General features: G+C 42.0%; 1 protein-coding gene across 1 annotated transcript in view; it reads right to left on the bottom strand.

Moving 5' to 3' along the window:
* The window catches only part of SCLT1 (sodium channel and clathrin linker 1), a 238,260-nt gene that overhangs the window by 124,679 nt on the left and 99,457 nt on the right, over window positions 1-14,124 (bottom strand). The window contains exon 9 of the mRNA XM_073603794.1: window positions 8,255-8,320. Coding sequence (XP_073459895.1) covers window positions 8,255-8,320 — 66 coding nt within the window. The remainder of the gene's footprint in view (window positions 1-8,254; window positions 8,321-14,124) is intronic.

The raw sequence follows: 14,124 nt of genomic DNA on the forward strand, positions 1-14,124 counted from the left end.
CCAGATCTTGCCGCAATAGTCCTACGTCCATCTGCACCGCCTCGATCTTAGACATGAGTGCAGTTTGGCACATGGTGATTGCAGCCATAACCTCTGGTATGCCCGGGGCAGCTGCCTCCTCATGGTCAGTCTGCGACACCATTTTGGTAAGGCGCGCAAGTGCAGGCCGCTGCTCCGGAGATAGAATCGCTTCGGCCTCAATGTTAGGGGGAAACCGAAGCCTCTTGCCCCGTTTCGGGCCTCCAGAAGTTCTGGAAGGCATGCAAGTTCTGTCAGACCGGTTCAGGTATAGTTTACCCCAAGTAAGGATAATATAACGGATTCTTCTCCAGCAGAGCTCTGAAGGCACGTCTGCTCAGTCCACCATCCCGGCCACGCCCCCCGAGAGCCGTCTTTAACTGATCCAACTTTCAGCCCATTGATTTGAATGGCTCTTTGAGTCTGGTATGGATCTTGAAAGGGAACCTCACGAAAAATTAACAAAAAAAAAAAAAAAAAAAAAGATGGGAGTGGGATCCCCCCAAGACCATGCCAGTCCCTTTGGTCTGGCATGGATTTTGAGGAGAAGCCTACGCCAAAAAAAAACCCACCACAAAACGGCATGGGGTCTGTGAGCAGGGGCTTATCGGAATCTGGCTCCAGATTCCGGCCCCCCCATTATGTTAATGTGTATAGTGTACATTGTACCCCTACCCATTCACCTCGTTTTTAAAAACATTTTTGGCATGGGGTTCCCCTTAAAGATCCTCAGAGCACAAGTCGCATGTCATTTTTGGCGTGGTGTTCCCCTTAAAGACACACACAGATCTCCCTTTACATCCTGTCCAGTAGGCTCAGTAGGAACTGGGAGAATATCTTTCAAATGTGAGCTAAATTGCCTTGCCACGGGAACAAGTTTACTCATTGAAAGATTTCTACTTCATTCCTGTTCCTGTGGCAACTCAAAGTTTTGGATTTTGGCAGAGTGAAAAATTATGCAATTTGTTGGAAAAGTGCTGGATTCCACCCCTTCAATTTAATCAGTGATTATGGGTGAATTCCTCCCGCAGCACTATTGGATTCGGGTGAATTCCTCCAACAGCACTTGGACTTGGATGCGACTTCCATTCAAATCAATCGGCTGAAAGTCGGATCAGTTAGGACGGCTCTCATAGGGAACCATTGATTTTGACATGTCATGCGACTTGTACTCTGTAGTAATTGTATTTGGGAATGGAAAATAGAAGAGCAGATAAACACTGCTAAACGCTAACACGACTAAACGTGCGTTAACGCTAATGCAAAAAGCTACTAATAGCGCATTTTTACAGCTGTTTTTCCTGGCATCGGTAGTGGCTTTACTGCTTGTTTTTACTAATGCCCTGTGTGCATGAAGACTTCGAGGGAGAGAGAGAGAGAGTAAATCCCTAACAGAGATAACAGACAGCAACAAAAACAGCGGTTCTAAACCCTTACCACTCTATACAAATCTGCCTTTAGTTCCTATCTAAGCTACCCAACACCAGCAATGCGGAAGCAAACAGCACAGCAAAATAATACTTCATAATTATTCATTATACAGAGACAGTTCGTTAGGACAGTTGCTACTAATAAAACATAATCAGACGTAGAATTTTTTTTCTCCAAGTAATGTATATCCTAATTCACAGCTTGAAGCTCTGCAGAAAAAATATTCTACAGGGGCACTGCAGAGAGACAGGATTGAAGTATTCTAATGAAGGACTACATCCTTTACGCGATCATCATGCAACATTTTGAATAGTGCAAGTTTTTTTTCCCCTCCTTCCATTAAATAGGATTTTCACTTGAAATGGATAGGAATGCTACTGAGAGTTGCTGGAGTAAGGGGGGGGGGGGTATTGTGTTCTGGATGGCTTTGCACCTGGATGGTTTTAACCCTCTGTACCAGGAGAACCGGAAGTCTAATCAGCTATACTTTCCTCACTATCCAGCAGAGAAGCTTGATGTTGTGAAATTAGCATAGCAGCTGGAAATGGAGCTTTACTATATCAGTCTGTTCCCACATGGCAAGTTCTCATCTGTAGTGGATACCTGCATTTATACTTCTGGTTGTGTTGCTGCTTTATTTCCATGTCAAAGCCTCAAAGCCTGTTGTTTCCTTGTCGGGATATGCATGTTCTTTGGAGATATTATTACCATAGAACTAACATTTGGATGCTTATAGTCTGTGGTTATTATAGTGCTGATACTACTGCAGTCCATGGCTGCTTCAATTTTCATGGCTTAATTAAGGGGCACAGGGGCCTAATCAGCCACAATTTCATCTTCAGGTGTCATTTGAAACTTATATTTGTGAAATACGAATAAAGCATATTTTCTCCTTTTTTTCCATGCTCAATCTCTATATAACTGATTTTCATCAGCATGTGGAGCATTTTGTGTGTTGTCATGCTTATCCATCCTGCATTGCAAAGTTGTAACATTCATGCTGTCATGCTTCCAGCTTCACTATTTTGGTAGCGTCCTGCCTTTTTAATGCCTGATGTATGCTGCTGTTCAGATGTAGGGTAGCCGGGGGGGTGACAATGTTGTCACAGCATTTTAAATACAGAGTAGGATAGTTTTAGGTTGAGACTCACATTTTAAGGAGGAATTCCAAGTATGGAAGTTTTATACACAGCTTGGACCAATGTAACTATGTATATACCATACCTGGTCAATGCTTCTGGAAGCTGGAAATAACATAGTAGACACCACAAGTCCATTGATCTCCACTTCCTTCTGAGTCCCATGCTGAACTGATGAATTCTGAACACAGGAGGTTGGCCGCTAAGCACTAATGCCATTCAGAGAATCCTGGGCCAATATAACGATGTAAAAATTTACCATACCCGAAATTCAGCTTTAAGTTTTTTGCGTGTGATTCAATAAAGTGTATTTTGATACCTGTTTTTTATGCCATTTACAGTTCTTTTGTGTTTCATATACTGCTTAGTTTGGGACAGTGGTTTCCACACACGAGACTCCTCATATTCCATTCAAAGGACTTTTGAGTAGGAATGTTTCAAGTATTCTGTTAAGGGATAAGTTCACCTTTTTTTGTTCCAGTAGCTGCAGCCTCCCTCCCTCCCAGTGACAGCAAGCGGGGAACTTCTACCGGTCACCGCTGTCACCATTTGAAAATATAATCGGCCGCTGCGGGGCTCTGCCCACACAGCTGCATCATCCATTTACAGTTTGCTGGAAATTACTTAAACTACAAGTACCGTCAGCCTTTGTGGCTGACAGCTTGTAGTTCTGAATGAACTGTGAGGTTGCTGATCAAGTCTCACAGCTAGTAAACAGCCAGTCCATATGCAGGTACGGGCTGCAAGCTGCATGTCTTGTTTGCAGGAGTGTGGCATTGCACCCCTGATCGACTGATCATAAACGCAATGCTTTCCAGGCTCCTTAGGGAAAAAATAATAAATGCACATTTTTTTCCTGCAAAAATATTTGCATTTATTATTTTTCCCCAAAAGTTGAACTTATCTTTTGATGTCCACTTGTGCTTAGCTCTTTCAGGTAGTCTGGGGTCTGGGTAGTCTGGGATCCACCTAAAAGGAAGGATGAGCTCAGGCATGTTCGCAACCGCACGTGCAGAGCCCGCCAGGAAGTCGGCACTGTGGAGTGCTCATCACAAGCAGTGAGACATTTTCCCGATCCACGGCTGCAGAGATCGGGAAATGTCTTTATTGCTAGCGATTAGTAATGTGCAGTACCAAATTCCTGGCGGGCTCTGCACGTGCAGTTGCAAACACGCCTGAGCTCATCCTTACCTAAAAGTATGTTATCCTGAACCTCAATGTTCCCTCACATAGTTTCAGTCCTATGAAAAAAATGGAAGAATGGTTGAACAAAGTTTTCGAATACTATGAGCTGTGGCTGTAAACAGAATCCTGAGATCGTGAAACATAAGAACGAAAAGGAGGAGGAGAACTGAAGAGTCAAACTATAATCTATAGTCTATTTAACCAAGGCATCTAAATAAATAATGGCCATTCACTGTGCTTGGTTTGTGTGTTCAGGTTTTGCTGTGCCTCCTATTATGCTTCTGTATGCAGTGACCAGGTGAAGTCATATGACATGAGGTTTACTGCACATTACTGGTTTACACACATTATTCCTTGCTCAAGGGAGCACAATACTCGAGTATCTGCCGAGTATCAACTCCCCCTCCACCTTCATGACATCCAAACATATAACACATCCACAATTCAAATTAGCAATGAAAGCCGTATACGATTCATAGCTCCTGCAGCCAACTAATCAGGCACAGTCACTGCATAACTGAATCACCTTGATGGCTCTTCTTCTGCCAAGAAATGAAAGTTAATTCAGAAAGCTAATGATACTAACAGCAGCTTTAACCTCAATTATTTAATTCATCCTAGCTCATAATAACTGAAAAATGGGTGGCAGAAAACAAATACAGAGCTTGAGTGACACTCTGCAGTTGTATCATACAAGGTTCTAGTGAATATATAGTAAGTTGCAAAGATGAACTATACAGCTATGCGATTCATTTTCACAGCACGCAAATTCTCATTACCATGAAAGATGTATTTTGTGCTTGGGTGCATACATTGCTTTATTATTAAACACTTTGTGGCTATATATGTATTAAAGCTAAACTCCAGGTATGCATTTGATTCCATAGTTCCATTGGTCCAGCTTGGACCAATAGCAGTATACATATGCCATACCTATGGGACTATTGTGGAAGCGGAGAATCACTGTAGCAGTCACCACTACTACAGTGATTGATGTGGTGTTCTGGGTTCCATGCCTTGGCACAGGCACCACTCACAGACCTCTTTTGCATTTTTCTCAAGGGATGTTCTTTGATTGGTCTCCTTTTCCCCCTCACTTGCCTTTGTTTGGACGAGTAGTGTACACTAGTTGTGGTCATGTGCACTGCTCTATGCATACTGAAAATCCCATAGTCCATCTTGAGGACAAGCAAGAAAGGGTGGCTACTTTTCTTTATACAGAGGGAACAAGGAGAAGAAAACGTAGCCACTCCCTAACTGAAACGAGAGAGAGAGAGAGAGAGAGAGAGAGAGAGAGAGAGAGAGAGAGAGAGAGAGAGAGAGAGAGAGAGAGAGAGAGAGAGAGAGAGAGAGAGAGAGAGAGGCTATGAAGCTGTGATGACACCCTGTACCATGTGATAAGCTGTAGCCAATCGCAGCATGTCAACAGAAAGCAAGCTGTCATGAATGAAAAGCCATTTATGACAGTTAACTATTGCTTATAACAGTAAACATCACGGTTATAAGCATTAACTGTAAAAAAAGAAAAAAATCCCTGATCAACCCCCTAGAATAGTACAGTATCGCTATGGTGACACTGAACTACTCTGATGAAAGTATGTAAAAAAATTGTAAAAAAAATAAAAAGTATCCTTAATCGCCACCACACCAGTCATATGATGACTCTGTACTGCGCTGATGATAAAAAAATATGTGAAAAAAGCCCAAAATTGTATTTAATTTCTTATTTTTCTAAAATTGTGACAAAAAATTACAACTTCAAAAAACTTGCCTGGTCTCTTACTAAATACCTTTGACTGTCTTCTTTCCAAAAAGTGGTCACATTAGGGGGGCATTTGTACTGTTCTGGCATTTTGAGATAGGCCGTCAGTACGTCAGGATTCATCATTTCATTCGCGTACAGTGCCGCATGACCAAGCGATTGCGAGTTAAAGTAGCACAGTTTACCTTTGCCCAATTACAGCCCCGAAACTGTATTCCATCTGCCATGCACTTTTACTATTACCAACTGCAAAATGCGGTTAATGCCCAACAAACTGGAGAGATCCTTAATTTATCACCAATGCCTGTTTTTAATCGAAGCCGTCCAGCTCCACAAAAGGCTTTATAGCCACATGCTATGGCGTGTAACTTGGGGAATTTTTGGAGAGACCCCCTAGTTCAGTATTTGAAAAATGGGAGAGAGATGTGGGCAATGGACAATGAGAAGAGGCTTTGGAATCCGTACGTACAGTATGTGTTCTCTGAATATCGCCCAACAACTGTCTAAGTCAGTAATCTCAAACTGGTAGCCCTCCAGCTGTTGCAAAACTACAAGTCCCATGAGGCATTGCAAGGCTGACAGGTAAAAGCATGACTCCCACAGGCAGAGGCATGATGGGACTTGTAGTTTTGCAACAGCTGGAGGGCCGCCAGTTTGAGACCCCTGGTCTAAGTTATATGTCATCTTGAGAGTACATCACATCCCACTTTAGTTACACAATATGGACCTATGCATCTTTGCTCGAAGTGGCAGAGAGAGGGGGGACCTCATACACTTTCTTTGGCGGTGTCTGAAGTTGAATCACTACTGGGAAACTATTGTAATGCCCCGTACACATGGTCGGACTTTGTTCGGACATTCCGACAACAAAATCCTAGGATTTTTTCCAACGGATGTTGGCTCAAACTTGTCTTGCATACACACGGTCACACAAAGTTGTCGGAAAATCCGATCGTTCTGAACGCGGTGACGTAAAACACGTACATCGGGACTATAAACGGGGCAGTGGCCAATAGCTTTCATCTCTTTATTTATTCTGAGCATGCGTGGCACTTTGTCCGTCGGATTTGTGTACACACGATCGGAATTTCCGACAACGGATTTTGTTGTCGGAAAATTTTATATCCTGCTCTCAAACTTTGTGTGTCGGAAAATCTGATGGAAAATGTGTGATGGAGCCCACACACGGTCGGAATTTCCGACAACAAGGTCCGATCACACATTTTCCGTCGGAAAATCCGACCGTGTGTACGGGGCATAACAGTTACAGTATTTCCCAGATCACTATGGCTTCTTTCACACGGGCTTTCCGAGCCGTACACGGACAAGCCAGTGTGAAAGGACCCTATCTCTACAGACCCTAAACAGTGTATACTGGGAATCCTAGAAGTTGATATATCAACATAGGGGGATCCCACTTAAATATGAGAAACCATGGGGAAGTTGCCTGGCTACTCCTGGTCTGGCTCCAGTGGAGCTGGTGATGGATAGACTATTGCTCTAAAATATTAGTTTTTTTGACATGTCTTTGGTCTATAAGAGCAGGGATAAGGGTCCCCCTCGTATTTACTCTAGTTACTGTTTTTTTTTATACTTAATTCTATGTTGCTCTGACGAAAATGTGAGCACGGTATGTTTGCTGGTCAATGGCGGCTGGTGGTATCTTCTTTTGGGGGGAGGTAAAAAGGGTGGTGGCGGCGGCGGCAGACGGGACATCAAAGCCCTGCACTTACCCTATCTAGGAAGCGGGCGGGCAGCGTGTCCAGCAGCTTTCTTCCTCCACCTCTCAGCCAATCGGGAAATGGGTATCAGACCCGCGCTTCCTGGTTGGCGGAGAGGCGATTCGGTGTTAGAAAAGCAAATGAATATTCGCTTTTCTAACACACCTGGTGTGAGGTGTCCACCCTATTTTGAAGCCTATTAGAGCCTATGGCTCTAATCAGGTGCTTCAAAAAAACCTGAAAGGGGCCGGACGCATGAACAGGGGGTGGCCATGGCAGCCGTGGATAGATTCATGCTATGCATGAATCTATCCATTAACCATATAGGGGGTGGTGTGGATAGAGGGGGCAGTGCCTGTGAGCCCTTAATGGACGGGCCGCCCCTGTTGCTGGTATTCATTATTTTCTCATGTAGTCGTGATATATTTTGTGTAAGAACTTGTGCCAGAGTTTTGTAGTATCTGTTACTTGGCGAGAGTGAACACTCTGCTATTGTATCATTATTGGATTGTATGATCTAATGTAATTTCAATTAAGACATTTTCTGATTTTAAAAAAATTATGATTATGTAGGGGGTAAAATCTTCCGGAGGTCACAAGTTCTGACTGTTACAAATACAATCACAAGAAAAACCGCTATTGATGCCATTATCAACTGTAACAGCCAAGACAAATTTCTGTAACACCTGATAAATCGTCTGAACCTAGATTTTCACATCCCTGGAAAAAGTGGCCAGCTAATCTTTTGATGGCTTATTTATTCCCCCTTCAAATATTAGCAGATAGAAGAATATTCAGTACCAAAATAGACTTAGCCTAGGATTTCAATACACCATTACACTTGCCTTATGAAAAGCTTGTAATGGGCCCTAAAATTTGTACTGTTCATACCTCAGTAAACGCACTGACAGCTTAGTACCGCACGTTCACTCATCCTTTCTGTTACATTTCACACATCACAGTCATTACTGCCTTTATGAAGCAGTAATTTCGCTTACCAGTTCCACTTTTTCATGAGCTCCATGAAGTTGTTTCGTTAGCTGCTGAAGCTTTGCTATCTCTTCCTAAAAAACAAAGTAAAATGGATGTGAGCATAAAGTTGCCCTCTTGCTGCAAGATAAGAGAGAGACTATTAAGAAAAAATAGAACATACAGAACTCGTGAACCTGAAATACAAGTTAACATTTACATGAAAAAAAAAACTCATTTACACCAGGAGGTGCGTCTCAGCGGGCAGGCCTTTTTGTGTGTTTACGTTTTAAAGCAGCCCATAATTTCAATGGGCTGCACTATGTGTGTTCAACACACAAAAATAATGCTGGCATGTCTTTAAAAATTTTGCAGTAACAGGTTTCGGTGGGTGTGAACACACGCACATTTTTGTGTTCCTTCACCGCAAAATGGTGTGAACAAGCCTTTATACCAATGATAGAAAAAAAAAATGTATATGTGTATACTGTATATAATATGTCAAAGTTGGTAAAAAACTTTATTTGTATTTAGCAGAATTCCAGTATTGTATTGTTCAGTGTAATCAGTTTATTTAAAGTGGAAGTCCAGTAAAATATGATTTTTTTCCTATTAGTAGTATGTTAAATATCTTTATCTTTAATATTATTCATTTTCTGGCTAGCTGATTGCAAAGCTTAGAAAGTCTTATCGAAGCCAGACAATTAGCTTCTTCCTGTTCTTCACCGACAACCCTATCTCCCTTTATCTGAATTTGCTAAGCTGTCTTTTACTTCCTGAAAAGGTTGTCAGTCGTTTTTAGACAGACGACATGCCTAGACCTGCCCAGCCCCACCCCACCCCTCCTCTCCTTCACAGAACATGATCCCCTCCTGTCTTCATTGCCTTGTTTTGTCTAGAAGCTTCTCCTGAGGGAGAGAGAGGGCAGGGAGGTCAGGCTTTAGAAGTATGTTATGTTTGTTAGAAACTGTAATATAGATTACAATGCAACATGCTGGAGATTTTCTACAGTGTACAACCACGTGGTTGTTTCTGCATGGCACTGATGGGCACTGTGTGCATGGTGTGCACTGTGTGCATGGTGTGCACTGTGATGGGCACTGTGTGCATGGTGTCTGCCATTGACATCAATGGGCTGTGACTTGTGGTGCGACTTTCATTTTGAGACATAAGGCTGAACTTCTCATATTAATGATTGCAGGGGAGAAATATAAGTGTTATGCCCTGTACACACGATCGGACATTGATCGGATATTCCGACAACAAAACCCATGGATTTTTTCCGACGGATGTTGGCTCAAACTTGTCTTGCATACGCACGGTCGCACAAAGTTGTCAGAAAATCTGATTGTTATGAACGCGGTGACGTAAAACACATACATCGGGACTATAAACGGGGCAGTAGCCAATAGCTTTCGTCTTTTAATTTATTCTGAGCATGCGTGGCACTTTGTGCGTCGGATTTGTGTACACACGATCGGAATTTAACTGATCGGATTTTGTTGTTGGAAAATTTTATAGCCTGCTCTCAAACTTTGTGTGTCAGAAATTCTGACGGAAAAAGTCTGATGGAGCCCACACACGATCGGAATTTCTGACAACACAATCCGATCGCAGTTTTTCTGTCGGAAAATCAGACAGCGTGTACAGGGCATTAGAGTGGACTTCCTTTAAACATTTTAATTCTCACACCTGTACACCCCATATGGACCATTTATGCTATGGGCACGTTTATTTGGCATTAACTTTGTCATTACTTAAAGTGACATTAAACCATGGTTTAAAAAAAAAAAATGTATTCAATAAATGTATTCTTAACTCAGAAAAGTAACTTCTATTGCTCTCAGCCTTCTCCATATCTTCAAACCCCATTTTTTTTGCTCTTGTGATCCAGCTTTCTGTTAGAAGGTGGCTATGTTCACTTTCCATGGTCCCACATAATCCTCTCCCACTTCTGAGATTGACTAAGCACTATAGACTATGGGATTTGTAATGTGAATACAGCAGTGCACATGACTGCAACTAACATGCACTGCTTGTTTAAAAATAAAACAGGAGTGGGGACAAAAGGAGAGGTACAGAAGCTCATAGAGGACATTACAAGGAGGCAGTAAGAATTGATATAATGAAAAATAGATTACAGGGCCATTTCATGCCTGCCTGATTGCTTCCAAACACTCCCGGAGTGAGGAGGGAGCCGAGTGGACATGCGTCTGCTCTTCTCCCCTTCTTCTTGCTGACCCGGATGCAACGAGTAAAACGTCACTTCTGGGTCCCTGCGTCAGTGTACTGGCTGGGAAAGAATCTAATGCAATGTGACCTGCACTACATTTGATTTACTGGAGGACAGGTGAGACATCAGGGTCATTCAATACCGGACACTTTTACCCCCTTTTGTGCCCAGGTCAATTTGCAGCTTTCATAGCTGTCACACTTTGAATAACAATTACTCAGTCATATAACACTGTACCCAAATTCAATTTTTAGCATTTTTTGAAACAGATCAGAGCTTTCTTTTGGTGAAAAAACAAAACAAAACATTTTTCTCTGTTTTGGTTATAAAATTTAGCAAATAAATAGTCTTTCTTCATAAATGTAGGCCAAAATATATTCTGCTACATTTCTTTGGTAAAAAAACAAAAACAAATCAGTATATATTATTTAGTCTGTGTGAAAGTTATAGAGTCTACAAACTATGGTATACATATTTGAAAATTGATCCTTCATGATGTACTGCCTGCCTATTTTTTTCTATTGGCTGAACTAGAGGGACCTGTGACTGACTAACTACGTAACCATATAAAGTAGGCTGCATTCCTCCTCCATTATTACTTTCTGACATGATATAATGGGTGAAGCTTTAATAAAGGGCATCGTCACTCAACAGTGCCACGGGCACAATGATCTGTAAATACAGTCCCATTCGTATAAAAAATGATCAGAAGCTTCAGAAATATATGCAACTGAAGTTATAAGCTAATCTAGATGTCTGCTGCCCTGTGCTTCCCATCACATTACAGTAACAAGGAGGACTTGAATGAAATGATATGGCAGCAAGGCAGGTAAGTATGGCAAAGAATACAAATGGGGTTTCAACAATACTTCTAAAAGGCTAAAAAGGGTCATATAAACATGTGTAAACTGTTTTCATAGGATATATGGTCTTTCAAACTGCAAAAAAGGAGTAGCATGCAACTTTGAGTAACCCATAAAATCAGGAAATGATCTGCCTAGATACAGTGCTGAAACTGGCCTAACTATTGTTTGCTATAGGTTATTGCACATCACTGCTCTTTTCACAATAAATGGAAATAAAAGCTAAATACTTTTAAGTATGATCTATTCATTTTTCCACCAAGCGCATTGCACATAAACAAAACTAAGCAAGATATATTTGAGGCTTTGAAAGCTAAGGGAAAATTGGTTCATTATGAATTTTCGATCTGCACATTAGGTGATAATTTTGTCACAGTGATAAAAACTCCAACTACCACATTTCCAGAATATACTTTTTATTGATTACACTGTTTCAGTTTGTGCGCTGCTTATGCAGGATAATTTAATAACACATTAAAGAGCAGCCTAATTATTACTCAGTCTTTCGCAATAATTTGATGAAGGCAAAAACATTTGTAAACACATTGATATTCACCGACTTGCATCACTGAACTTCGTCAAGCAGTCCAGTTAATAAAAGTAAATCTTACTATTCCAAATGATATACCTTGGTGTTCTCCAGTTCCCAGATATCGACCTCTCAGATGCATTCTGCCATTTCCCAGCATTTAAGGGATTCAGGTATGCCACGTCTGCCAGAGGATGCTATTCAGAGCAACCCATTTCTAGGGATGAATTCAATCATGACTTAAAAAATATGAAATTCAGCAAACCCTCGCACCCAGATGGATTCACGTTGTCCTTATATAAAAAATTTCTTGTTCAAATATTTTATTGACAGGGTATAAAGAAGAGGTACATGTGGTATGAATGGGTACAATTTAGCCCCCAGACAAGGGAGTCAGAACCATATAGACAAAGATGCAAAAGGTAGTCGGCTGGGTCGCAGCCCGCAAAGATATGTAAGAAAGAATAGTGATACAACATTTAAGTGCATAATAATTGCCTAGTATCATGGTACCTGAGGTTAAGGGATGCCGCAGATGCCCACTGAGTTTAAGGAAGAAAAAACCCACAGAGAGGATATCTGTGTGGGGTAACATGAAACTCAGTATGCAAAGGGCAACTAACAATATATGGAGTAAAGAGAGGGAGTTGGTGAACCATGGGGTAGAGGTGGTTGGCGGTGAGAGGATATTATGCATATTTTAACGTTCTGACTCCTGGAGCAACAGAAGTAGTTGGGATCAGAACAGATCGCCTTTCTTGGATTGGGTTATCCTGCATTGGGGGAACCAGTAGGTAACGGATGAGACAGGTGAAAAGAGAAGGTAGATAAAAGAGAGAAAGAAAAATATGTCTAAAATGTCAGGAGGCAAAAAATATGACTGAAATATAGAAATACAGGGGGAAGGCCAGGGGGAGAGGAGGGCCCTGGAGGGGGGGGGGTTAGGATGGGATTAAAGATCCATATCAGAGTGGCTCTGAGGTTATATTTTTATGGAGCTCATGGGGACAATAGAGATTTGTCAAAATGTGAAGGGAGGAAGTGATCTATCCACGGCTGCCACAAGTGTTCGTATTTTGGGATTCTGTCCCAAAAAAATGCTTCTATTTTGGCATAGATCATGGCTCTAGTGATTCTGTTTTGGTCTCAATAGTGTTAAGATGTGGAGTTTTCCCAGGCCTTGGCGATCGTTTGTTTCGCCGCAGTGGTAACCTGCAGGAGAAGTTTAAATTGTAGGTGAGTCACTTCCAAGGGTTTTTAGTTGAGCAGGGCCTTTGCTGGGTTCAGGTCTAGTGAGCTGTTAAAGAGGAAGTAAACCCTGGTAGGTTTTACTTCCTCTTTATTTCACTGCAATGGTAAAGCATAATGGGCTACTATGCATGGCATAGTAGCCCATTATGTGTCACTTACCTGACACCGAAGCCCGCGCTGTGCAGGGAGCTTCCATCTTTGCCCCTCTTTATTCCGGGGCTGCGAACTCCGGCTCTGTGACTGGTCGCGTGACGTCACTCCCAAACATGTGTGCGGGAGCTGCCAGTCACAGCATGACCCCTATCAGAAAGGGCATGGTGTGCCCTTTCTAAAGGGTGCATGCGCCATTGTCATTGCCGCTCGTCATTTTAGTAAATATCCCCTAAACCATGGAGGTTTAGGAGATATTTCCAGCACCTATAGGTAAGCCTTAATATAGGCTTACCTGTAGGTAAAAGTGGTTGTACAGGGTGTACAACCACTTTAAACAGCATGGAGAGTATATGGAAAATTTCAGTCCAAAATGTTTTGACCAAGGGACATGTCCACCAGATGTGGTGATGGGTGCCTGCCTCTGTGCAGCCACGAAAGCAGTGGGGGGAGTATGTGTTGAAGTATTTGGAAATCCAGGCACGGATAAGGTACCAGCGCATGAGGACTTTATAGTTCGTCTCCAACACTACTATGTTTTGAGAGGTGGCTTCCCATATATCCAACCAGTCTTTGACGTCTAGTTGGAGCACCAAATCTCTCTCCTATTTAGTTGCATAGTGAAGTGAAGTATGGGTTGTGGGGTCTAGTAGGTGAGCATAAAAGTCGAAAATGAGACCGTAGGCATGTGGATGTTTGTTGCATATGCGCTCAAATGTTGACATTGCTGGCAAGGACGTTTTTCTTTCGGAGGCAGGGAGTAAGGAAATGTTTAATTTGGAGATAACGGAAAAGTTCAGTGTTCGGGAGACCATGAGTTTCGCATAGGGATGGAAATGGTTTAAAATGTATCAAGTGTGGTAAACTTCTATG

Source organism: Aquarana catesbeiana, linkage group LG01, assembly GCF_042186555.1.
Source record: "Aquarana catesbeiana isolate 2022-GZ linkage group LG01, ASM4218655v1, whole genome shotgun sequence".
Classification (NCBI taxonomy): Eukaryota; Metazoa; Chordata; class Amphibia; order Anura; family Ranidae; genus Aquarana; species Aquarana catesbeiana.